The sequence below is a fragment of the Zonotrichia leucophrys genome, unplaced genomic scaffold, assembly GCF_028769735.1.
Source record: "Zonotrichia leucophrys gambelii isolate GWCS_2022_RI unplaced genomic scaffold, RI_Zleu_2.0 Scaffold_276_67904, whole genome shotgun sequence".
NCBI lineage: Eukaryota > Metazoa > Chordata > Aves > Passeriformes > Passerellidae > Zonotrichia > Zonotrichia leucophrys.
Window position 1 is genome coordinate 27,676 of NW_026992481.1, and position 25,011 is coordinate 52,686.

The 25,011-nt window shown below is 48.9% G+C and overlaps 1 protein-coding gene across 1 annotated transcript; it reads right to left on the reverse strand.

Annotated features, from left to right (window-relative positions):
* Nucleotides 1-575: 575 nt before the first annotated feature.
* LOC135441393 (serine/threonine-protein kinase PAK 3-like) lies at nucleotides 576-22,662 on the reverse strand. Its single transcript, XM_064700939.1, has 9 exons — nucleotides 22,582-22,662; nucleotides 12,099-12,233; nucleotides 11,489-11,821; nucleotides 7,393-7,505; nucleotides 6,621-6,738; nucleotides 5,680-5,779; nucleotides 5,040-5,236; nucleotides 2,216-2,353; nucleotides 576-744 (listed from the first exon to the last, which is right to left on the reverse strand). The coding sequence occupies exons 1-9, from the start codon at nucleotides 22,660-22,662 to the stop codon at nucleotides 652-654; spliced, it is 1,308 nt and encodes a 435-aa protein (XP_064557009.1). The 3' UTR covers nucleotides 576-651.
* Nucleotides 22,663-25,011: the final 2,349 nt, after the last annotated feature.

The following is a 25,011-nucleotide window of genomic DNA, read 5'->3' on the forward strand; positions in this document are numbered from 1 at the left end:
GAGCCTGTCCTGTAATATGTACTTTTCACAACACCACAGAAGCCATTACACCTTTAAGAGACAGCTGAAGACTCAGAAGGAAATGCTCAGCTTGTTCACAGGGTGAGAAAGAAAGGATTCTTCCAGATGAGTTAAAGTTTCAGAAACTTTATTTATTTACAATCCTACTCTAGAATCCTCTAGGGTGGTATTTACAGAAAAATGGACAGGCACTAAATGAACCAGCCTGACCTTCTGGAGCTAACTAAACTAACTAACCGTCTAGGACTAAGTCAGGTTTTTACTAAAGCTGCATTCTACTTTGTGGATAAAAAGGTGACGTTGCAAGCAGAAAGAAGAAGCAGAAGAGTTGCTGACAGACAAAGGGGTAGCAACCCAAATAAAATGACCCTTACAGCATCTACCAATTAGATTAAGAAAAAGATGCAACCAAACAATGCATGACTACAGAAAGCTATAGGATAGGAACTAATTATAAACTATGTTTAGAAGCACAATAAATGGCTTCTCCTTGATTCTCAATAAATTGTGCAGAGTCTTTTTTCTTTTCTCCACATAGTCCTACTCTAAATCCTACTCTAAATCCTACTCTACAGTCCTACTCTACAATCCTACTCTAAGATGGCTATGGAGAAAATGGTCCTGATATGATTATAGCGCTGTTTGCTTCTCCATCCTCCTCTTCACTGAGATGATGAGTGGTGCCAGGGTGGATGCAGCCTCGGCTGATGTTACAAATGGATGCTGTTCACAAAAAAACCCCCAAAAAATCAAAAAACGAATACAAAAACAAAAAAGCAAACAAAACACTAACAAAAAACCCAAAACAAAAACAAAATAAATAAACCAAAAGCATACAATAAACCAAACAAAAAAAAGAACAGTGAACAGTGAACCATTACTTCCCAAGCTCAGTGCTTCACAAGCTCAATCAGGATTGCTCTGGGTCCTAAAAAGACCCAGAAAGAGGAGCAATGGGACCATCTGCTATCCAGCAGTCATGTGCAGGACCCGGCCATCACAGGAAAACCTGGCCAAGAATACCACTCATCCATTTATTCAGGTTTCTTTATCTTGTTGGGATTTTTGCCCTGCCAGTGCTCTAGAAATGGTGCTTTCTGTCCCTGGGTTTTCTTCCTTTCAGAAAACTTCAAAGGCTCACATGGGTCCCTGCCTTTGAAAGACAGGCACTGTGCTGATTCCCACAGGGACAGAAAGCAGTGTCTACCTTTCCATGCCCTGCCCCTCGTGTGCTGGATGGCTCCTTCCTTCCCAGCAGGGCCAGCCCAGTGGCACTGGGCCCTGCAGTTCCCTCTCTGCCACACAGCCTGGCAGGAACCCTGGCACAGTTCCCGTCTGCTTGAGCGTGCCAGGCAGCAGATGGGGCTGGGACAAGTCCCTCCCAGGTGTCCCTGTTTGCGTGGCAGAAACCTCTAAGGGTGGGCTGGGGGGCACAAACCAGGGCCTCTCAGAGTGAGCCCCCCACAGCCCCTCCTGCCCACAGCCAAATCTCTGACTCCTAGGCTGGGACTGGCTTCCTTGGGTTCCTGCACCACCATTTCACGTCTCTGTACCCTGCATTGCTCTGCTTCAATTCTTTTGTCTTTAGATAAAACTGAACACTCCACCAAATTACAAAAGAGAGCAACAGAAACAGTCAGAGGACAGAGCGCCTCTCCTCTCAGGAAATATGGAGGTAGCTGGAGTTATTCAGTTTTGTGAAGAACAGGCCCCAGGGAGACTTTATTGCCACTTTCCAAGATTTCAGAGCGGCTTTGAAGAAAGTGGGGGACATCTTTTTTAACAGGGTCAGTTACAATAGGATATGGACAAATATTTTTAAACACAAAGGGCATCTAATCAGAGTAGGTCTAAGGAAGAACTTGTTTTCTTGGAGCATGGTGGAACCCTGGCACAGCTTGCCCCAAGAGCTTGTAGGTGCCCCATTCCTCCAACCATTCTGGCTGCGGTGGCAAAGCACTCTGAGCAACCTGATCTCTTTAAAGATGTCCCTGCTCATTGCAGGACACTTGCACCACAGGACCTTTACAGAGCCCTGCCACCCAGCCCAGTCTAGGATTCCTCACTGTTTTCATTTGAAGAGCACCAAGAATGGAGGTGAGGAGGAAGGGAGCTCATCTGCTGCCTTGGGCTTGAGTGGAGGAGGAGCCCATCCCTCAGAGCCTGTTTCACCTGCAGCCCCTTCACATTTTACCTGCAGGAGCTCCTTGGCAGACCAGCGCCGCTCCTCGTCTGTCTGCAGGCAGCAGCTCAGGAAGTCACGCAGGCAAGATGAAAATAGGTTGGGCTGCTGCAGCTTTTGTCTTCCTCCTGTGGCTATCAGGAGTTGAGGCTGGGGAAAAAGGAGACACCAGGCTCCACCTGCTTCTTTCCCATCTGTCACTGCTCTCCCAGATCCCTTTGATTAAGCTCCACTCTGCAGTGGCAGTTTCTGCCCTGGCAGAGACCCAGAGATGACTTTCCTTTACCAACCAAAAACCCAAACTCCGATGCAGCCACAGCTTTCCCACTGTCCTGCAGATCTTGCCTTGGCAGCTGATTTCATTGCCTGACCTAGTTAGTGGGAACTACATCAGCACAAGCACATTTCCTCCACTGAGGATTCATATGAGCATGAGAGGCGTTTTGGAAGAAGGACTTTGCTATACTAACTCTACTGTATCCAAGGGTTAGGATATGAAAAGTATCTCTGCAGTGCTTCTTGTCTCTTAAACACAGCTGCCATAAAACAAAACCAATCAAGCTTTCTGCTTTGTTCTTGAAAACAATGGGAATTGGAAGGGAAGAAAGGAAATCCACCAGGTATTCCTCAGGTAAGGAAACAAACATTTGGAATCTCATCTTCAACACAGACACATTAAGATGCATGCACAAATGTACTGCAATGAAAACATCTGCTGGGACACACAGGAGCCACCTGCAGCTCTGTCTCTCAGCAGTCTGAAAATTTCTGCTTTCCTCATATGGAAAAGAAAAACTTTTCATGGTCAAATGAGAAGGAGAGGTTCCATCCCTACGGTCACCCTTTACCCATTTGGCTACACAAGTCAATGCATGAATGGTAGGCCCATCCCAGAAAGTGCCAGGAAACAAATGGGAGGTTTTGGCAGGCTCTCCACATCCCCAGGCTCTGGCTTGGTGATGTGGAGAATGTTGCTTTGGGCTAGGAGAGAAACACGGTCACTGAGTGTTTCAGCAGCACTGCACAAGAAGCAGAAGAGACTCTGTGGCCTTTAGATCCTCATGCCCAGGTTTCAGGCATGTTTCCCAGTGAGAAGAAACTGCACAGGGGGTTAAGTTCCTCTCTAAAAATCAGTGCCTTAGCAACTTTCTTGTGTTTGGGCTTCCTTTCTTCATTTCTGGAAATGTAACACCAGTTCTGAGAGGCTTGCCTTGTGGTTTTAGGCACATCTTCACAGACAGACAAGTGGGAACAACTTGAAACCCAAAGCAAATGTTGCCTGAGAAGAGCTGGGGAGTGTTTGCCTGTGGTGAGGCTTGAGCTGTCTGGCAATCCCTTTCCATGATGTGCAGAAACATCCAGCTGCTCCCCAGAACTCAGTCCCTCTGGGCATGCAGGCCTCTGGAATCCCCTGAGGATTCCAGCCTTTCTACTGCTCAAGAGCATCTAACCTAAGCTGAGCTCCTGTTTCTTCAGCAAGGCCAAGGATGCTCACTTCCATGCAGCTGACAGCGTCCATGGAGCTCAGCAGATCTTTCTGATACTCCTCAAGCCAAGGAATTACAGTGTAGATTAGCAAGACATCGGCTGATCATTATCCAGTGCGGTTCATGTGGAACCAAGCTCTAACGCACTGACAAGTCAGAGGGAGAGAGAGCTCATTCTGCTTTTACAAGATGGTATTTAGAAACATAAGACACCAACTTGGAAGTATTCAAACCTCAACTTGCAGAATCCATCTCAAATAGACAAAAATAACAATGGCAAGAGGCCTTGGAGTCTCCATAAAAATGCCCACCACTGTCATGATAACTCTGTGCTCGTGGCACTGAAATAGATGGTGACCAAAGAGACTTTGCTATTATCCTCTTTAAGCCAAAGGAGAATTTCAAAGCCGGAAATGGCAATGCACTCCCCTTGTGTACAAATAATTTATGCAGCTTTCTGTCCTTTTCCCACATCACCAGAGGTGACAAAGAGGGTTTTATCCTGACTCTCAGCTGAGCTCAGCCACTGGCCATGGTGGGGAGCTGGAGCCCTCCCTGTCATTAGAACTGTGCAGGCCAGGGATGGCCCTGCTCCTGTGGTAAAGAAACACAGCACCGGTGTCAACTGCCCACGCTGGATCCCAGCCCAGACACGTGCCTGCAAGCTCATCAACTTGTTAAAGTACCAAGAAACAGCCAAGGGTTTGGCAAACAATTCTAACTGCAGTCGGAGAAAAACACATCCTAAACTTCTCCAGGCCACCCGCATCCATGACTGAACAATGTACAGATGACTTGAAAGCCTGAGAGTTTCGAAGATCCACAGGATTTGGAAAAGATGCTACAGAATGGAAGGGAAGAGCTGTGTTTAAAAAATGAAAAAGCAAGCAGAACTGCTTGAGCATTGCTTAGGTAGTAGGTTTTTTTTCTCTTTTTCTTTTTTGCTTACTTTTATTTTTCCTTTTTTTCTTATGTTTTCTATAAAATTGAAACTGGGAAGGTCTAACCTCCATTGCTCAGGATGTTTATCACATGTCTACCCTCTCCACTGAAAAATTCTTGTCCCTCAGAAACAGAGTTCCAACATTGTTCAAAAAACAAGTGGGAAATGTCAGGCGTGGCTGGAGGCCAAACTGGCAGGTTTCTGAACTGGTTAGGTTTCTGAACTGCCACTTCCCTTTCTGATACAACCAAAGCTACAGCAGATGCTGATGTGTTGCAGGGGCATTTTTAGCAGGGGACCTTGGTGGAAGTGGTGCCAGCAGATGGCAATGAGATTTTGTCCAATGGCACACAGAGCATGGGACAGGTGAGAAAGACAGCGGAATCAGTGAGTATTTGCACCTTACCAAGACAGGAGTTGCATTCCAGGAAGGAACTTCTCGTTCCACCATTTCGATGCCCACGATTCCCAGAGACCATATGTCCACTTTGGGGCCACATGGTTGACCTGTCACCACTTCAGGCGCCAGCCACCCAGCAGCGCCGGCCACGGAGCTCCGTCTGCCCTGCTCAGGGCTGAGCTGAGCAAAGAGGCCAAAGTCAGCTGTGGAGAAAACAACAAACCATGAAAGCCAGCTCCAATTAGGAAACCAAGCAAAAAATTCCCCACTCTCAGACTAAGAATGTGCTGTTGAATCTCCTGGAGAACTGTCCACGCTCAATTTCCTTGGGGCTTTAGCCAATGGAGTATGGAATTGGCCACTTCCAAAAAAACCCAGATTCTTAACACTGCTCACAGTAGTGGACTTCATTCCCCTGAAGCTTTAGATTGCAGCTCCCTCTGTCTGGAAGGGACACACACAGAGCAAGGCCACTCTTGACTGCTTGTGGTTCCTTATACCTCTGTGCACGTTGCAACTGTGCCCTCAGCTCGCAGCAGGGGTCCCTGCGCTGCCACCAGCACCATTTTTGGGGAGCTGGCAGTCACTCCAAGCAGCCCCACACCCACAGCCCTGGAACGCTGCACCTGACCAAGAATATACTGACCCAGCTTGACAGAACCGTCAGTTCTGAGAAGGATGTTTCTGCTCTTCACATCTTGGTGGATGATGTGGTTTGAATGAAGAAATTGCAGTCCTTGCAGGCACTGAGAGAGAAAACAGAAACAGGAGGTCAAAAATGAGTGATGTGATTTCATCCCACAAGAAAGAAAACAAAGAACCTAAAAGATTCCCTCTCCAGGGGAATGGGGAGTAATGGCAGAACAGTAATGGCCACTGAGAGGAAGAGCTTGCTGCTCCAACACTTGCAGAGCAGGACCTTTCTGAGGAAAGGCACGTCAGCTTTTGAAAGAGCAACAGCACCTGCTGTTGTAGGCTGTCCCCTGCCAACCAGCCAGGATGACTCCTGCTGCAGTGGACGTGCTTTTTCCATGCAGAGGACAAAGGAGGGGTTTGGAAAGGAAAAGTCCCTCCCTTTGGTGTGAAGCGGATCACTTTTGGGTGGGAGGTTGCATGACAAAGATTTTCTTGCTGGCCTCAGCACAGGCTTGGATGTATCACACCAGTCACCTTACTGAAGCAAAGAGCATTTTGGCTGCACTACTATCCTTTCCAGCTGAGGACTGTGAGAAATGAGTCTTTTTTCTTTGCTGATCATTTCAAATCCTGCCACCAGCACCTTTGCTTTCACAGGCAAGGAATGCAGTGAAGACAAACTCCAGGCAAACATTTAGAGAGGCAAAGTGGAGAACAGCAAATACAAATACAAGAGACAGAGCGAGAATACAGCAGGAGATAAGAGTACTGGCACTGAGTGCAGTGAGTGCAGGGGCACTGGCAGGCCTTTCAGTTGAGATGCCTTTACTTGCCCATAGAATAGCAGCAACACAGAAACAAAGCTTGGCACAGGAAATCACTCCAGCTCTGAGCCCCTGTTTCCCAGACAATGCTGCCCAAGCCCTTGGAAACACAGATGGGATTGCTGACCTCCCGACTGATGGCTGCCATCTCATCTTCCGACAGGTAGGTCTGGCTGATGACATCGCTCAGAGTGCCTCCATCCATGTACTCCATAACCAGGGTCAGTTCCTCACCCACAAGGTAGCTGAAAGAAGGACACAAGGGCATGGAGATGAATGTACATGGCTAGGTTGCTGTTTGGAAAAGACAGATCCACTCTTCTTTTCAGATCCCTTTTAGACAAAAACAAAATAAAGGAATAGACATTCCCTCTTGGCTGTGCATTGTTTGCCATCTGTGCAGTCTCAAGGAGAAAGGTACAGTTGTGAAAAAGGAGATGTCTTAGATGGGCAGCAAGCAAAATGTGCAGTTTAGTAACAGCCCAGATAAAAAGCCTGTCATGCATGGTGTTTCTGGAAAAAAGCACCTAGTCCTCCTGGCATGCTATGCAATGGAAAACAGTGGCAACAATCCAAGGGAAATCCGTGTTAGTTTACCTGGATGTAAGAAGACACTTGAATAAAATCAAGCTCCAAAACAAAGTGGTGGCTGTGAATATAGAGGTCATTGAGTTTGTAAGACACGACTCATCCGGGTTTTTGAACAATTTTCAAATACCATGTGCCAGCAAAGACTCATGCAGACAAAATGCAATCTCTTCCCATCCACTGGAGATGAAAAGAGCAATAATAATTAGCCAATAATTACAGCTCTATTTTCTGCCAGTGACCAAAGTGGGATCTTACCTTGCAGTTTGCAGTACGTGAACAAACATTCATAGGACAAAAGCACAACTCACCTGTCTAAACAGCTGACCAGGTTGGGATTCCTGTTCACCTTCATGACTATGAGTTCATTGACTTTTAGTTTGTTCTTCCTCAGTCCTTGAAGCTGTATTTTCTTGATGGCCACCTAAAATGACATTGAAAATCAGTAACTTGAGAGGTTGGTGGCACAAGACCACAAGACACACGGAGGGAGTGATTTTGCAATGACACAGCTGAGCTGTGCCAAACTGCCTTGTGATTAGGCACTGCAGTAATTAGGAACTGACATTCCAACAGCCCATTTCTCTGCTCCCTTGGGAGCCAGTTACAGGACACGTGGACCTCTGACATTTTGCCTTGACCACTTGGTAACAGCGGTGTCTCAGTTATCACCCACAAACCTCTGACCACACTCTCTGCTGCGTCATTTGGGATTCAGAAGAAGTAATCCTTGCCTTAATACTCTGTGGATACATCCTGGGCTATGGGCAGGGCTTAGGGCTTTCAGGGACGCCTTGCAGGTCTCTCCCTATGTGCAGTTCCCAAGTGCAGAACTGCAGGTGGCTAAGGAACTACCAGTAACTTTCAGATGCATTTGCTGGCAGCCAGAAATGAGTCCAGGATTCTGAAGCTGTAGCCCCAAAGAGCAGTGAGGTGCTCAAAGGCACCACCTTTGTTTTAGCAATGGAGAGCGAGCAAGCGCGTCCTTCTCTGAAAGGAACCTCTGCCCTCCGTGCCTTCCTTCCGGCAGCTGAGGAGGACAAAGTCCCAAATGTGTTTTGTGGGCTGGCACCAGTCTGTGCTTCTTGTGCCTTTTCAGCACAGCTCTGCCCAAAGCTCCAGCCACAGCTCACACCAGAGGGGAAAGCCCTCGAGTGCAGCAGAGCCTGCAGGGGCTGTTGACATTTACCTCTCCTCCTGTGGCAGTGTCAAGTGCTCTGTAAACGTCTCCAAACCCCCTAGAAACAAAACAGAAGCAGAGAAAGGAGAAGCTGTTTAGATCTTGCAGTGAAAGCCAGCCCACACAGGAGATCTCTGCTGGAATTGTCAAAACCTGCGGGATGCAGGAGTGCTCTGCCAGAAGGCAGATGATGCATTTTCCTCTCAAGTGCATGGGCACTGGGCCTGTTCCTGAGGCACTGGGGTTCAACTTCTAAAGGGAGTTTAGTCTTTCCTCTTGGGTTTCACTGTCTAAACGGTGTGGTTCCTATCCTGACCACAGAGTGTTTTCTTCTTCAAACCAGGGGAAAGAATTGTTCCTGGGAACTGTTATCTCACAACTTTGATAGGGCATAGGTTGCTCTTTCAGGCAAGCAAGTTTCTTCTCTTTTCATTAGTGTGCCAGTATGATTTTGAGACATACAAAAAATGCTAAAGAAATTAACACAGAGCTGTCCCACACTTGAGAGACAAGGAGACCTTCCAGGTCCTGTTCCCTGATGCAGGCAAGACCTCGGTAGCAAGGCATCTCTGACAATGCCTTCTGAGCCCACTCACAAATTCTGAGCAGCATTGAGAGATGGGACAATCTATCCCCAGTGTGTGATCATCTTTGCAGCTGGCCTGACTTCACGCTGGATAGACATTCCACCCCAAAAACACCTGGCCCATGGTTGTGCAGGAGTAACTGCTGTTGGACTCACCCGCTGCCAAGATATTTCAGATGCGTGTATTTCATCAGGGGATTTTGTGTGGGATTCACCATTCTCCCTGAGGGAAACAAAATGCAAGATGCTGACTTTAAAGCAGAGATCCCAGCTTCCAGGAGATACAAAAGGCAGCCCCAGCGCCTGGAGCTCTGAGCCCTTTGTGGTCAGCTGGGTAACAACGACCACAACCAGGCAGACAGCTCTGCAGCACAAGTGGCCAGCACAGAGACTGATTTGTAGAGTCTTTTGAAGAGTTCTCTTGACAGGAAACAAAGCACAGGGACGTGCAATCCCAGGAGAGGAAGACATCTTCCCCACCTTTCAGCAATTTGCCAAAGGAATGCCTTCCCATTTGTACACCAGAGCAGCTCAAGCTGTAAGCGATCCTGATGGGGCTTTCAGCATGAGGACCCTGACCTGTTTATGAGCAGGCTGAGCTCAAAGATGCCTCTCTCCCAGCTAAGGAAGGCTCCAGCCTCTGCAGTCCCTCCAGCCCGCAGGGACAGGGCAGCGACCACAACAAGGCTGGCAAAGCCCAGGCATGAGCACTGACAGGCACTGATGGGAAGAAGCCAGAGTGAGCCTGAGCCCCGGACAAGCTGTTGCCCCCATTCAGGACACAACAGGATGGGCTTTGAGATCAGCCACACCGAGGCACAGATCAGTGACCTTTTTGTCCCAACAGGTGATGGCAGACACAGAATCCACTGGGCTCTGGTCTCAGCCCCACCAGGTCTTATCCGAGAGCACAGCACTGGCAGCTGTTACGGGCAAGAAGCAGATTCATTGGGTTGTGCTGCAGAATCACAAAGGGCTTGATGTGTTTTCCTAGAGACTGATCTCAGCAGGGCCTGGGCCAATGGGTAGGATTCTAACAGTCATGGGAAAGAGTGGGAATTGGGTATGGAAAAGTGCCATGGATCTGAGGAATATACCATGGCTGGGCTGGAGGCTCTCTCCTGAGAAATGCCTGCAGTACACTTTTCTCTGATCACGCCACTTGGATGTGTCTCCTGGACACATCTTGATAAGCATAAAACTAGAAGATTAAATAAAGGTTGTTATCAAAGTATCTGTTTTTTCTTTGGGGGCACATGGAAAATACCTTGTGCTCTCTATTTGTCCTGTAACCTGATGTTCTTTCAAAGTAGTTCTTATTGACAAAAAGATAGCATTCTCTTATTGATAAAAGTATTGAATTCTCATGAAAATAAACTGCAGATGTAGTAGTGGTAACAGTAAGAGTCATAAAAATGACATCAGTAAGACGTGGGGTAGAAGGGCTCCTTCAGGATGGAGAAAAACAAAACAAAAAACCCCCACCAAAAATGAACAACACAAAAGCAATCCCACCCCCCTCCCCCCCCAAAAAAACTTCCCAACCAAAAAGACAAAACTCCAAAGCCAGTCCATTTCTGTGAAGTTTTTTTTCTCTGATGACTGGTTGGAAGTCAGGCGTCTAAGGAGAATTTAGGAAGCTAAAAATTCTGTTCAGTTTGGCCACTAGCACACAGGACTTGCCTAGATCATTTGCTAGGTCACAGCCTTCTGCAGATCCAAGAACAATCCCTGCTTCAGCCTTTAGCAGAGAGGGAAGCTCAGGCAAACCCAAGCCAGTCCCAGGTGCCCTCAGAGGCAGCAGGAACACCCAGAGCTCTCTCGCTGCCTCGGAGCACAGCACTGCCTCTGGGGAGTCCTGAATGGCCCTGTGACACCAAACTCAGGAGGAGCATTTGGTACAGCTCTGCTGACACCTGCCCACAACACACTGTCCCTCAGATAAGAAACACCCCAGACGTACCCAGCATCTCCAGGTACTCCTCCTCAGTCTCCTGTTCCCAGGATCTGCCCGAGCCTGAGTTCCCAGGTTTCACAGAAGGGCTTCCTCGAGGTGATGCTGCTGCGGCAGCAGGTTCAGAGCCCATGATGTGCTGGACCTGGAGCATTTCTGGTGGGCACTGCTCCTGTGCCTCACTCCTAACTTGGGGTCCCTCATTGCCAGACATTGGCTGGAAGTCTTCGCAGGCTGCCCGGTGAGATGTCAACACTTGCACCTCAAGTCAAACAGAACAAAGCAGTCAGACACTACAGCTTGTCCCTGTCAGCCAGGAGTCATCGACTGTGAGGAAAGGCAAAGAACAGATTGACAGGGGATACAACAGCCTGTTTCAATCCTCCATCTGGGTCACCAAGTTCCACTGTAAAAACCCCTCAAGAAAAAAGGAGAGCAGGAACAGGCCAGCAGGAATCAATTTGGATGACTGCTGGCCAAAAGGCCAAAGGACAAGTTTCACTGTCCAGGGCAGCAGTTGAGATTCAGCAGACCAGGAAATGTCCTTCAGAGTGACTGTGATACACAATACAGCAGGATGGCACTCAGAGGCATCCCCCCACTCCCTGCTGCTCTGCACTGGAAAGGCAAGAAGGGCAGAAACCACCAGATTGGTGACTGCAGTGGCTGCATCCCTCTTTCACTCACTTGGTTTTGCAGAGACTGACGGAAGCGATTAAGTTTCTCTCTGAAGATTTTCATTTCTTCCTCCAGCCGCTTATGCCTTGCCTTGATCATACTGTGAGCTGTCTGAAGCTCTGCATCCAGCTGTTCCTTCATGTTCTCTAACAAACAAAAGAGAGGACATTTCATGAGTGGAGTGGCTGCCACTCTTTCATTCACCTGGTTTTGTTGATCACCCCTCTGCTGATGGAGATTCTCCTCTTGAATTCTTCCCATGTCTTCCTTGTTCTTTCTCTTCACTGCCATGATGTCACTCTGAGCTTTGGGCAGCTCTGCTTGTGGCTCTGCCTTGATGTTCTGTACACACAAAAGCAGAGTAAGTGACTGGGAGCTGCCACCAGGCTCAGCTTTTTCCTCTTGCAGCCTCCAAATCACATTTATTCAGCCACTTCTTTCTGCTTCCCTCCCCACATCAGCCTCCATTGCAAACCTCCTGTCCCAGGGCTGATCTCTGCAGATTGCAAGGCTCTGTGCTTCCAGTGCCTGTGGGACTCCTGGCCTCCTCAGTCCCAAGAGCTCTGGTTTACGCCCCTCTTCCTGCCCTTCCCTCTGTCACCTGGCCAGTCAGGCTCACCTGGCCATTCTCCTGTGGCTCTTCCACCTGCTGCCTGAGCATCTCTTCCTGCCCTCGGGCAGGGAACAGCTCTCCCTGAGTCTGGCATGGCATCTCAGATAAGGCAGTGTGCTCCTGCTCTTTCTCTAGAAGCACCTGCACAGAAAGCAAGAGAAGATGGGTTTCCACTTCCCATACGCCCTTTATGGGCCAAGACTCAAAGGCTGCTGGGCTCACACGTTCCCAAAGCACTGTGCTGCTGCTCTCCTGGGTCGTTCTCTGCCCGAGGGGAGGCACAGATTCCACAGTGACCCTGGCCCTACAATCAGGGGCCATCAGGGACTGAAGCTCCAACAGCCTCTCAGGCAGCTGACAGGGAAGGGGTGGCATTTCTCAAGGGTCTGGTGAGGGCCTCCCTCTGCTTCTGCCATGTCCTGTTTGTCTTTCAGTAGTGGCTGACACCCCGCCCTGTCCCACAGTTCCATCCTGGCTCTGCAGGGGCTTCCTGGGTGAGCTCACTCCTTGTGAGAGACACTTCTGGAGTTCACCTTCCCTTCAGGCCTGCACCAACATTCCTCCTTCCTGACATCCACACTCTTGTTAGAAAACCGGGTCATTCAGGAGATGAGGATGCATGCAAAGATCTCTGATGGAGGTCACAGAGCCTCTATGGCCACCTCAGTATATGGAGGACGACCAAGGTGTTTCTTCTCCCTCTTTTGTCAACAGAGAATTCTGACCAGCAGTAACAGTTTCTCGTAGGCCCCATTAACGAATGCACTTACACAGCCCTGGGGATGCCAGTGAAGGAAACCATGTGTCATGTATGGCATGGCATGTATGACCAGAGTCACCAAACACCACCTAAACATGGAATTGTTCCACCTCTCTAGGAGAGGCAGAAGTTTAAAGAATTAATTGACTGGAGACTTCAGGGCACAAGAGGCTGGAGGAGGAAAACAGCACTGAGGGGAAAAAAACACCATCTCTGGAGGGGGAAACGTCTCTGCCTACTCAGAATGGGTCAAGGGAACATGTCTCCAATCCTCTCCAGAAAGGGATGATTTAGGTGACTTTTGCGCCTCCAACTGCCTTGGACCAGAGCCAGGAACATTCAATTATGTAAATGTCACATAATTAGACAGATAGATAGATAGACAGATCGATAGATAGACAGACAGATCTTATTACTGAAATCTCCCTTTACTGTCCTCTCTGTTGCTACACACATCAAAATTTGGTAGCCAGTGCCCCAGTCAGCTACAATCCTGAACTTGCTCTCCTGTTGCTTCAGTAACCCACACTCTTGGGGAATCTGGAGCGTGTGGGTCCTTATGGAAGGCAATCAGACCCAGAGCATGGCACTGGGAACTGCACTCTTTGTGCATCTGTGCTCGGGCAAGTTCTTCGCTTGGACTCGACCACACTGATGGTGCTGAAGTGGCTGGAATCAGAAATGCAGCCCAGCCCCTCCCAGCTCCTCTAATCTCTGAGCACCAGCTGGAATGCAAGGGCATTGATTTCCTGCTCAATTCCCAAACACAACACACACTGATTCCCTGGGCTGCCAAAAGACACAGGAGCCATTAACCTGAAAGTGATGTGTTTCTTCCAGTGCTGGAAAACGGCAGGAAAGATTGAGAAAAAGCTCCGTGGAGAAGGAGAAATTACACAAGGCTTCTCCTTCTAGCAAACAAACAAACAAACAAATAAACAAACAAAATATGAAAATGTCTAAAGCACTTGGATGCAGTGAGGGGTTGTTTGGCAGGGAAACAGCCCCTGTGCTGAGCATTGGCTCTATGGATCTCTGGCAGGGATCTATGGAAGTCTGCCTGAAGGTCCCTCATGAGCCCCCATTGTCCAGGTTAAGCTCCCTCAGCCCCTCCTCCCTGGCCTTGTGCTGCACCCCTTGCCCAGCTCCCCTGTCCTTCTGTGCCCACGCTGCAGCCTCTCCATGACTTTCTGCTTCCCAGGGCCCACAGCTGCACACAGCACTCCAGCTGTGGCCGCAGCGCTGCCCAGCACAGGCCACGCTCACTGCCCTGCTCCTGCTGCCCCACTGCTGCTGGCACAGCCACCGTGCCCTTGGCCTGCTTGGCCCCCTGGCCCCACGCTGCCTCATCTGCAGATGCTCAAGGCCGCCAGCCCTGCGTCCTTTGGGCCCACGCAGCTCCCCAGCCACAAAGGTGCCCATTGCACTTCAGATACAGCAGGCACCATTGCAAGATGGCCTTCCTGTTCTACCACCTCATGTTCCAAGTAGATATCATAAAGTTTGATAGGAATAGAATTCTAAGGGACTCTGACTAAATTAAAATGGTCTAATTCAACTGTACAGGAAATTGCTCCTATGTAAATATTCCACCCTATCTGCCTTCAGCAAGCAAGGTTCTCTCTTCAAAACTAGGCTTGTAGTTCTTCAAAGCTCTGATATAGAAATTTAAAATATCCATTTCGGACTTTGTTATTTTTCTTCAGGCATGAAAATGGATTTTCTTTCAGCCTTCCTAGCTGGCTCTCTACACTCTATTGCTACTGGCCAAGCTCTCAGCTTGCTCCACAATTCTTAAACACCAGGAACATGAGATGTTCCTTTATCACTCACCTCAGGGTCAGCACCTCTGAATACACGCTTCAGGTGACCTGTAGTGGGCAGGGAAAATGAACCAGATGGTGTGAGAAAACTGCTTGGGCTGCTGAATCAAACAGAACAAGTCAACCCAAACAGAGAAGATTTCCCATTTTGTAACATCCCTCCAGGAGACACATTTCATTCACACAGCCAGCAAGGGATCAGGACAATATTCTTGCTTTTGCCTACACTTCAACCTGTTTAGCCAGTAAATGAATACAAACATGACCAAGAAAATGCAAATTGTTCTTTAACAATCAATACTTCTGTTCTAGAAAGCACATAAAACAGCTTTTTAAATCCACTCCTTCTGGTCTTTTTTTTTTTTTTAATCAGTTGCATGCACTAATTCTCTTTAATTTGCTGGAAATGCTTGCCCAGAAATGCTTGCCCAAAATCCCCCTGAGCTGTGGCAGACACTCACTGCTTTAGAGTTTGCATTTCCTTGCAAAGAGAATCACTAGTTAAGCACTTGGTAAAGGGTCAAGTTAGACAGTTAAATCCTTTCATGACAAAATTGAGAAAGAAAGAAGCTTTCCCTGAATTCTGGGAACAACTGCAGAGATTTCAAAAGGCATTCCAAAAAGGTCTGCCAGTCTAAATTTTCAAAGGTGTCTTGCTTGTCCCAGCAACCTGAGGAAATGACAGACTCTGCTGCCACAGACTCTCCCATGGAGGGAATGGAAGCCCTGCAGGTTCCCTTGCAAATGCTGCCCCTGTGGCTACAGACACCCCCTTTTTAGCTGAACCTCTTGACAGGAGCTTTACCAAACCAGTGGCATCCTAATGCTCTTTCTGTTTCAAAATCAGAAACTCAGCCACTAAGAAAGAGCAGGAAGACATACAAAAGCCACGTTAGTTTACACCCTAACCAAGCAGAAGGGAAACCTCTACTTACATGTAAATTGCGTAATGTAATAAATGGAAAAGGACATGCCATAAGCAGCAAAAGCTGCTTTGGCAAGGTGGTGAATCATGCTATTAGTGTTGTGCAAGTTTGCCCCAACACTAAAAGAACAAGCCTCTTGTCAGTGGGCAGCTTCCCACTGACAAAAGCTTGGACCAGGAGGGGACTCCTGCTCTCAGCAGACCTTGGGCTGCTCTGACACTCAGGCCTTCCATGCACCAAGGCAACCTTCTGATGCCACTATGACGACGTGGCAACCATGCCCTGACATCACAAAGCAAACGCTCCATGTTGGTCTGTGAGTTTATGCACAGCAATAACCAACCTTCCCTGCAGCAAACACAAAAGAGCCTGGGAAGTTCTTCTCTGTCACAAAGCAGCACAAATTCCCCTCATGGGCCAAACCCTGTTGTTCACAGGATCCAAGAGGAACTCCAGGAGTGCCCCAAGCACCCACAGCCTGTACCCCAGCTGAGCACTCAGATGGGACCCAAGCAAAGGAAACCAGACCAAGAAAATGGCCCACAGCATTGCATATGTGAGAAATTACTCTCACTTTTAACATTTTAAAGGTTTAGTAAACCTTAACAATGGACTGAATAAGAAAAATTATGGCATTGGGAGTCTCTGTGACTAGCAGCCCCCTGGTCATTTACAAAAAGGATGCTCTGCCTTTTATACCCTTAGCCCCTCTAAAAGTTTTGTCAGTCAACTCTTTCTCTGCTGTCCATTGGTGGACATTACTTTCTTGCATCCTGACTGGAGGTCAGGTGTTGTTACACCCTGCCTGCTGGTCACAAGCCAGCCCTCCCCAAATGCCCTGACTACCAAGGCTATTACAAGGGGGACAGGAAAGAGGACTATGGGAGGATATATTACAATACCATCACTACACATTTGAACATCCACATAACATCTACTTCTTAACTGTCAGAGCCAACCATTGCATTACTGATCTGGAACACACAGAACCAGGAGAGAGGCCACTGTTGGCATCACAGCTGAAATGCTTCCTAACAAATCTCCCCACATATTTGCACCTTTATTGGACATGCCCAGGGCTCCGGTGCGTGTACATCTCTGCCTTTCTTCCCCTTTGGCAGCAGTCGAACTGGCAGCATCTGCCCGCCAGCAGCAGCTGCTCCAAGCTGGGAACGCCGCTGGCGGTGCCGATTTCCAGAGGCTTCTGTGTGCCAGGGGAAGCCCAGGCAGGAGCGGATTGAATGGGGCTGGCGCTGCTGCTGCTCTGTGCCAGAGAGCCCGGCTGGGCAGGGCACGGTGCCCACTGCGCTGCGGGCTCTTTCTCCTGCCAGAGCTGGGCACACCTGGAACAAGGCATGGCAACTGGTGGGCAAGCCAAGGGGTGTCTGGGGCTGCACTGCTCTGTGCACACCCAGCACACCTGCAGAACACAATTTCAACCCTCAAACAGGTAAACCAAAGGGAAACAGCTGGAAAAGATTTCAGTTCTACCATTCTTTATGCTTCAACAGGAATGACCAAAATGAAAGTTACCGAGCAGGGCACGATCCACACTGCCAGCTCAGTGTGAGAAAAGAGGCATTACTTTATTTCAGTGCTGGGTGTGTGAGGAATCACTTCCCTAAACCATGCACACCCACGTGTTAGTATCCATGGATCTAAGACATTACTTTCATTACTTTTATTCATTACTTTGCTCAAACTCACTGTCACAGAATGAGGCCTTTGTCGGAGTCGAGCCATTTGTCGGTGAGGGGAGACTCGGACACTCAATATGAGTGATAAGCAAGTTCCGTTTATTGAAGAGAGCATCAGACACTTATACAGCAAGCAGTAACTATGAATATTCTGTAAGCAAGCAATCTATTGTTAAACTATGCCATGAACTCTTCCTCATTCTTAGGGTTACATCTCTCTTTCTCATGTCTCTTTCACTGTTTGTTATCCTACTACAGCTAGCCCAAGGAACACTATCTTGCAGGTGCCGGACTTGGAATAGCCACAGCTTGTAATTCCATTCCCACAGCTAAATTCCCAACATCTCACAAAGTATTTGACATGTTTAAATCACTTCCCAAAATTACTGACATTTAGAGTAGGGGTCTCTTGAGGGTCTCTGGTGGTCATGTGGTGAACATCCCATTCCTCAGATTCTCCTATGGTTAGGAGCCTTCTTCTCCTTCAATGCATTGCAGCTACCTCCTCAGTAGGCCCACTGTCTTTATTCTCAAGGCTAAGACATCCACTTGGACACATTAACCACTGGTGTGAGGGAAGGTACAACTAAGCACTGCCCGGTAAATCTTAAGAAATTCACAATGTGTTGCAGGTCAACACTTCCCCAACATCTCTCGTTCCTTCTCTGGGAATCAAACACAAGCATTTTGTGATCCCTGAGCCCAAGGCTGCCTCCAGCCCTCCTGTCACCCAGCAGCCCTTCTCTCCTCACAAACAGCAGGCCCAGCAGTGCCTTCCCTCACTGGCTCAGTCACAGCTGTGTCAGGAGTTCTCTGTCACACACTCCAGGACCATCCTGGACTGTTTGCTCTCCGCTGCACTCTGTTGCCAGCAGACATCCCCACCCTGTTCCATGCCCCGTGCAGAACCCTGCACCTGCTGGCAAGGGGAGGCACTCACGGCAGAGATGCACCAGCTGCCCTGGGCAGGAACCAAAACCCTCTGGGGGCACAGCTGCTGGCCTGGGTCTGGCACAGCTCTGCACGCCCCACTCCTCACGGGCTTTGGGCTGGAAATGCAATTGCACTTTCTGCCTCAGGGAGAAATACCAGGGCTGCACAAACAACGGCCAGCAGGGCACATCCCAAAGGCACTGCAGCATGGAGCTGAGAAGGAAGAAGATCCTTTCCCAATTGCTAATCATACCAAAACCACCATAATTGGGACTTTTAATCTTCTGAATATAGAGTTGATTCACAGGGTGACAAGGAAATCTTCCAATGGAGTTGAAGGTTGGTAGAGTTTTTCAACTCAGATCAACTCAGACTGTTGATTTGAAAACTTATTTTAAAATATTTTTTAAAAGGCTGTGCAGTCGTATGGTTTTGTTCTAATACCAAAATGGCTAGATGAAATGTACTGGCATTTTAATTACATCCAAACGGATTAGTCTGTAAAAGCTTTCCTGCAGAATAGCCACTAAACAAGAAATGAAAATCTGTGGACTGTTGACTTTGCAAATTTCTACTAAACTTATCAGACAATGAGGCATTTTTAGGTAGATCATAGAGCAAATTAATTCCTATGGATAACTTGATTTGGATAAACACGTTGATTTCAAATTAAAACTGCCAGCACGTACTAAGTGGAAATCTGAATACTCACTTCTATGAGCTCTGAAGTATTAGATAGTCATTGTTCGCCATATTAACAAAAATTAACATTCTGGCTAATTTTTTTACTTACAGTCAGCTCTTCAACACTCTTTGTAACAGCAGAAAGAGAGTTTGTAGCAATGTGAACCATGGGTTGGTGGACCATTGCAGAATGCTCCTCTGCCAGCACTAAACGTTCACATTTACCATGGCATCACTCCTTGCCTTTAATTCCAAGCTACAGCTCAGTTCCTGCAGTATAGATTCACACTTGTAGTCTGTATTTGCAGCTGGTTCTTACTTTCCTGTCCAGAAAAATATCAAGCTTGGATCTCAAATCAAACTAAAACAAAGAGAGAGTTAGGTTCTGGATAGGTATAGCAAGAACTAAGAGATCTTTTTGCAAATATGTTGAAAAGTTGTTTGTACATGCTGCAAAAATGGCAGATTAAAGACTTGCACTCTAACTTGCAAGCTGAAGTTTGCCTGTTCTTTCTGGACTGATTTCTTGAGGCCAGACACTGATCCTAATCAGTAAGAAAATCAAAACCACAGGAGTAGTTTGGAGAATATTGTAAATTATTCTGTCATAATGCTTTTTGCCTAAAAGTTCTGGCCATAATCCGATTGGAGTAATTAGAGGAGATCGAAGCCATCACACTGTGCCTGTGCACACAATTCCTTCCCAGGGGTAATCCATGAAGCAACGCTCACACATCCACACCAGCAGGTGCTGCCACAGAGGCATGAAGCAGAGAATATGTATTTCTGCTACACTTGGACAGCTGAAGATGCCTCTGCTGAGCTAATTTCAGTGACTGCTCACCACAGATGAGACCTTGTGGTCAGTCTCCAACAAGTCAGGGCAGTTCATATTCTGCCTAAATGAAGTAAGTCTAGCAATACATAGATCATGGGGCCTGAGGAAAGCCAGCAGCTGTGGAAGATTTAATTTGTTTCCATATCTTTCTTTTTACTAATTTATTGCAGTCTATTATTTAAAGAACGGAAACTTTTGGCATACCATTGGCTGGAAGGTTGGTTGGTCTTCCATTCTTGACTCCTCTGAAAGCATCACCCCAGTAATTTTATCAGTAGCTCTTCCATCATCATGGCTCACACAGCATTTCCTGCAGCTCTTCCTGGAGTCAGGGAAAGGCACCAGGGGAAGGGGGAGAAAGCTGTGTGCAGAGACTGTGTCAGCTACAGAGACATTTGTTTCCTCTGATTTGGCTGAATGGCTGCAGGAACCTTGCCGGCACTGCTGGCGGGGTGGCCTTTGGCAGGGCTGGGCAGAGTTTGGGGCCCAGGATCCCTCCTCTCGGTGGGACACCAGGGTGAGCAGTCCCTGTCCCAGGCAGGAGCAGAGGTTCTGTGGCTCTGCCCTGGGCACAGGGCCCTGCCACTGCCATGAGCTCCGGCTGCGGCTCCTCTGGGGCAGCTCCTGCTCTGCAGTGATGATGGGCGCAGCTGGGGGTGGCTGCAATGGAGGGGGGCTTCCAGTGGGCTCTGTTGGTCTGCCACACTGGAGCCAGCAGAGCTTCTGGAAGGAGTCTCCTCTTGTGAGCCACTGGAGCTGGAGCTGGCACTGGCCACAGAGCCGCTGTGTTCATCCCTGACAGGCCGAGAGCACAGCAGCCTGTGGGCCTCCTTGCTGCACGAGGGCAATGAGGAGGCCATGGACCAGAGGTTCAGTAGGTGTGACTCAGCTTCCTGATAAACTGTGCTAAGAAAACCCTGCATCCCTCCTGCCAGATCTGAGACACTCCAAGAAATCTGTTGGCACATTGGAAACTCAGAATTGTTTGCATTTTGAACAATTGTCTTATGAGTGCTTTTGATTGTTTTTGTCATTTTGTGTTGATTCAGTTGATCCTTCAGAGAAGCTTTCCTAATAATATAAAACACGGGGAATTGTGGAGACCCTGAGGGGGCATTCCCTGGTCTAGGGAGACACAAGAAGCTTCCCTCAAAAAGCTGTTAGACCCCATTGGCTCCTTCCCCTGTTCCTGTGTCTGTTCCTGTGTTCCTGAGCCACACCTTCCCTATTCCCTGATTGGCCCCCTCATCTTTGTACTGCGCCGAGATCATGGTCAGCCCCACATCGCAGCCTCAAGAGGCACCTTAGACACTGAACAGTCAAGGCAGTAACATATGGACAGGACACAGATGGCAGCTCATGGCTGGGAGAGCATTTGTAGACAGATCCAAGGACAAATTTCCAAGGAGCTCTTCACAGCTCTCGGATCTGCCCATCAGCTCTGTCAGAAGCTGCAGCAGAACAGCCAAAGTCCTAAAAAGCAGCTTCCAAACACTTTTCCTACCACCCTGCCTGAGTAGCCGGGTTGCTTGCTGCAAAACACTCTTTTTCTCCTCTTCCCCAATGCCCTGTGGACACTTGCAGCCAAAATAAAAAGCTCCTGGCCTTCTGTGTGAGGTGATAATACAGTTTTTATATTTCCTTGCTGGGCTGAAGGAAAACTGTGCTGTGGGTCAGGAGAGGCCCGGACCCACATGGCCTTCCTGCAGGCTGAGGTGGTCCCAGCAGACATCCTGCTGCTTTTTGGGGATATGTGTGAGGGGGAGTGGAGGGGGTGACAGAGAGGCCGAGATCATAGAGTGGAAACTCAGCTCCAGGGTGGCAGTGCAGACTCTCCCTGCTGAATGCCTGCTGGGGCTGGCAAAGAAGGAAAATGCCCCAATAACAGCCCAGTGGCACTGTGTCTCAGGGACAGGTACAGGGAGGTGACAACAAACAGCAGCATGGCCCGGTCCCACAGCTTCTAGGAAGCAGTGACAGAGGGGCCTCATGTGCCAGAGATTTCAGAAAGGCTGCCTTCTCAAATGGCCACTCTGAAACCCCTCTCTTTGCCTCTTGGATTTGTGTGTGCTTTTGACAGCCACAGCATCCTGGGGCAACGCGTTCCACGATTTCATTAAGCACTCCTTGAAAAGCACCTCCCATTGTTCAACTGAGCTGCCAGCCTGGTCATTTCAGAGGGTGCTGCCTTGGTGGAGAGAAAAATCAATCTTCTGCCTTCCAGGGAGCTGAAGGAGAAGGGACTCTTCACCATCCAACACCTGGCTGGGTCCCATTCAGAGGTCCTGCTTTGCAGTCTTGGTGGGGTTTGCTTGGCAGTTAGCAGCGAGGTGAGAACATTGTTCTGAATTGCCCCCCATACTTCATACATGGTGTGTAGAGTAGGTATGTGCTTGTTCATCTCAATGTGTGCTCAAAATCTGCCTCAATTTCTGGTTTTAGACCTGATATTTCCAATGTCTGTCAGCTGTCTGTAGGATCTCTGGGTACGTGCAGCTGTATTTACTGGCAGGTCAGGTATCTGACACTCATCTTTGAGTGTGGAGCCTTTATAATGCAATGTGCAAATGCAGAAACTGAGACAATGATGATATAAGACCTGCTCATGCCTTCTCCCCGGGAATCGAATGCATCTCTAACCTCATCATGAAAGGCAGGAAACTCGTTTTGAAACACCTAGGGACTGAGCCGACAAGCATCCACCTTCCATTCCGCAAGCAGCCGACCACGGAGTCAGCCACAATATTGGAGTACCTGGCCCTTGCTCTAACCAGCTTCAGAGGAGAAATCTCCTACTGCTCCAAACCACCCTGGACTCAGCTGCTGACCGTAGTCGACATGGACATACCGCCAAAGGTCATGGACCGACCGTAGCCAGGACCAATGGTCTTCACAGACGCTTCCTCCATGACTTCAACCGCAGCAGCAGTGTGGCAGGCAGGAGAGCAATGGCATTGCGTCAAAGCGTGTGACCCCACACTGTCAGTGCAACAGCTGGAGGTGACAGCAGTCGTCTTGGCGTGCAGACTCTTCCAAGAGGAACACCTTAACATAGTAACGGACTCTATATTCGTGGCAAGGCTTTGCCTAGCCATGGCAGGACCAGGAGTGTCTACATCAGCAGCGGCCCTAATGCTGGAAGAAGCACTCTCCTCGCGACAGGGCACTGTGTCAGTCATTCACGTTAACAGCCACGACCCAGTCAAAGGTTACTTCCAGATCAGCAATGACAAAGCGGACGCCGCAGCAAAAGGCGTATGGACGTTGCAGGAAGCTCGTCAGCTGCACGAGTCGCTCCACATCGGAGCCAAAGCACTGGCGAAGAAATGCGGGATCCCGACCGCAGACGCAAAACACGTGGTAGCCACCTGTCCTTATTGCCAGAAGTCACCCCTATGGACCTGTGGGGTCAACCCGAGAGGTCTCAAGCCTTCAGAGATCTGGCAATCGGACTTCACCTGGTGTGAACTGCTGAAGCCCCGAGCGTGGCTTGCAGTGACAGTGGACACTTATAGCGGAATGTGGGGGCCTGAATATATGTTGTATTGTGGGATCTGTGTGGGTCCGAGTTGCTCCAAACGAGCTGCAGCTGCAGGGTCCTTAGTTGGGCAGTAGCTCGTGAAGGCAACTGAGATAAATAGGGGTGGGTTGAGAGCCCAAGAGGAGCCCCTGAGAAGAAAGGAAGGAGTGTGTGGCAGAGAATGGAGAAGAGCCCCAGCAGAGAGGCGAGAACAACGCTGCAGCGAAGATTACAACAGCGGAACAATCATAGCCACACAGCACCCCAAAACAAACTCCAAGGCCACAATTCAGCACTGGCTGACAGCCATGGCTTGGCTTGGTATCCCCAAGCAGATCAAAACAGACAACGGGTCCAATTTCACCTCCAAACCAGTACAGGAATTCGCCTCAAAATGGGGCATCACTTTAGTGCAAGGTATCCCGTATAACAGTACGGGCAGGCCACAGTAGAGAGAGCAAACCAGACCCTGAAAACCAAGCTAGAAGTATTGGCAAAGGCAGAGGGCTTTGCCAATGCCATTCCCTCGGGAGATCAAGTGCGTATGCTGGCAACCGCTTTGCTAGCACTGAATCAGTTCCCTAGGGGAGACGAAACAAACAGTCCCATTCAAAAGCACTGGGCCACCCGAACGCTAGAGGAGGGCCCACAGGTGGTAATTAGAAACGAGCTGGGTAAATGGGAATGGGGCTGGAGGCTGAGGCTCACGGGGAGAGGGTATGCAGCTGTCAAAAAGGACGGCAAAGTCAGGTGGTGTCCACTTAGACTGACGAGAATTGTGAGTTTCTATTTACAAGACATGCTCATAGGACGTCCTCGTGACGCGTACACGCCCATCCCAGAGGAAAGTGACAGACCACCAAGCCACCAGACAGCGCCCGAGAGACCCGCACGGGTGAGACCCAAGCATCAACGGTGTTTCTGTGTGATTTTGCTGTTGGGGCTTGTTGCCAGAGGGCAGACCAGCCCAGACCACTCCCCCCATTGACCATTCAGGTGGGTCATATGTCACCTTAGTAGTGACAAAGTGCTCAAAGAAATCACCACAACAAACGCCCCATCCTTCGTGCTCTGCGTTACCGACCTGTTTCCAGGACAACCAAAGGTAGACCCCAATTCCCCACACGCCACACACATGTACCTATCCTACTGGTGCCCAGCCTCAAACCCAGGAAAAAGCTACTGCAATCACCCAGGGTAGAGATATTGTAGGCACTGGGGATGCGAAACCATTGTTACAGATGCCAGACCGTCGGGGCCTGGGTAGGATCCACAAGAGCCCGACAAATTCTTACAGTTCACCTGGGCACCCAGTGGCTGCAAAACACCCGTCTTCCTCCAGGGAAGCTTTTATCGCAATCACCATAAAATCCCAAAAATTCGGAAATGCACTAGCTATAACATGACAGTCTTGCAGCCACATCACCCCAGTTGGGCCATAGGCCGAACGTGGACAGTAGTCCTTCAAGGGTCAAAAGAAACAGTAAATGTGCGAATTATCAGGCTCCAACTGTCGGCACCCCGAGCGGTCGGACCAAACAAAGTGATTAAAAGTGTGCCGAAAGAGAAAAACGCAACCTACCCTAAAACCCTACCCACTAGAATCAGCAAAGTCCCAACCGGCCACGCAGAAGTCTTTCAGACAGACCGCGCAGCCAGGGCGGACTCAGACCCGATCCTTCGTATGCTAGAAGCTACCTTTATATCCCTGAATGAATCCCTAACTGAATCCTGCTGG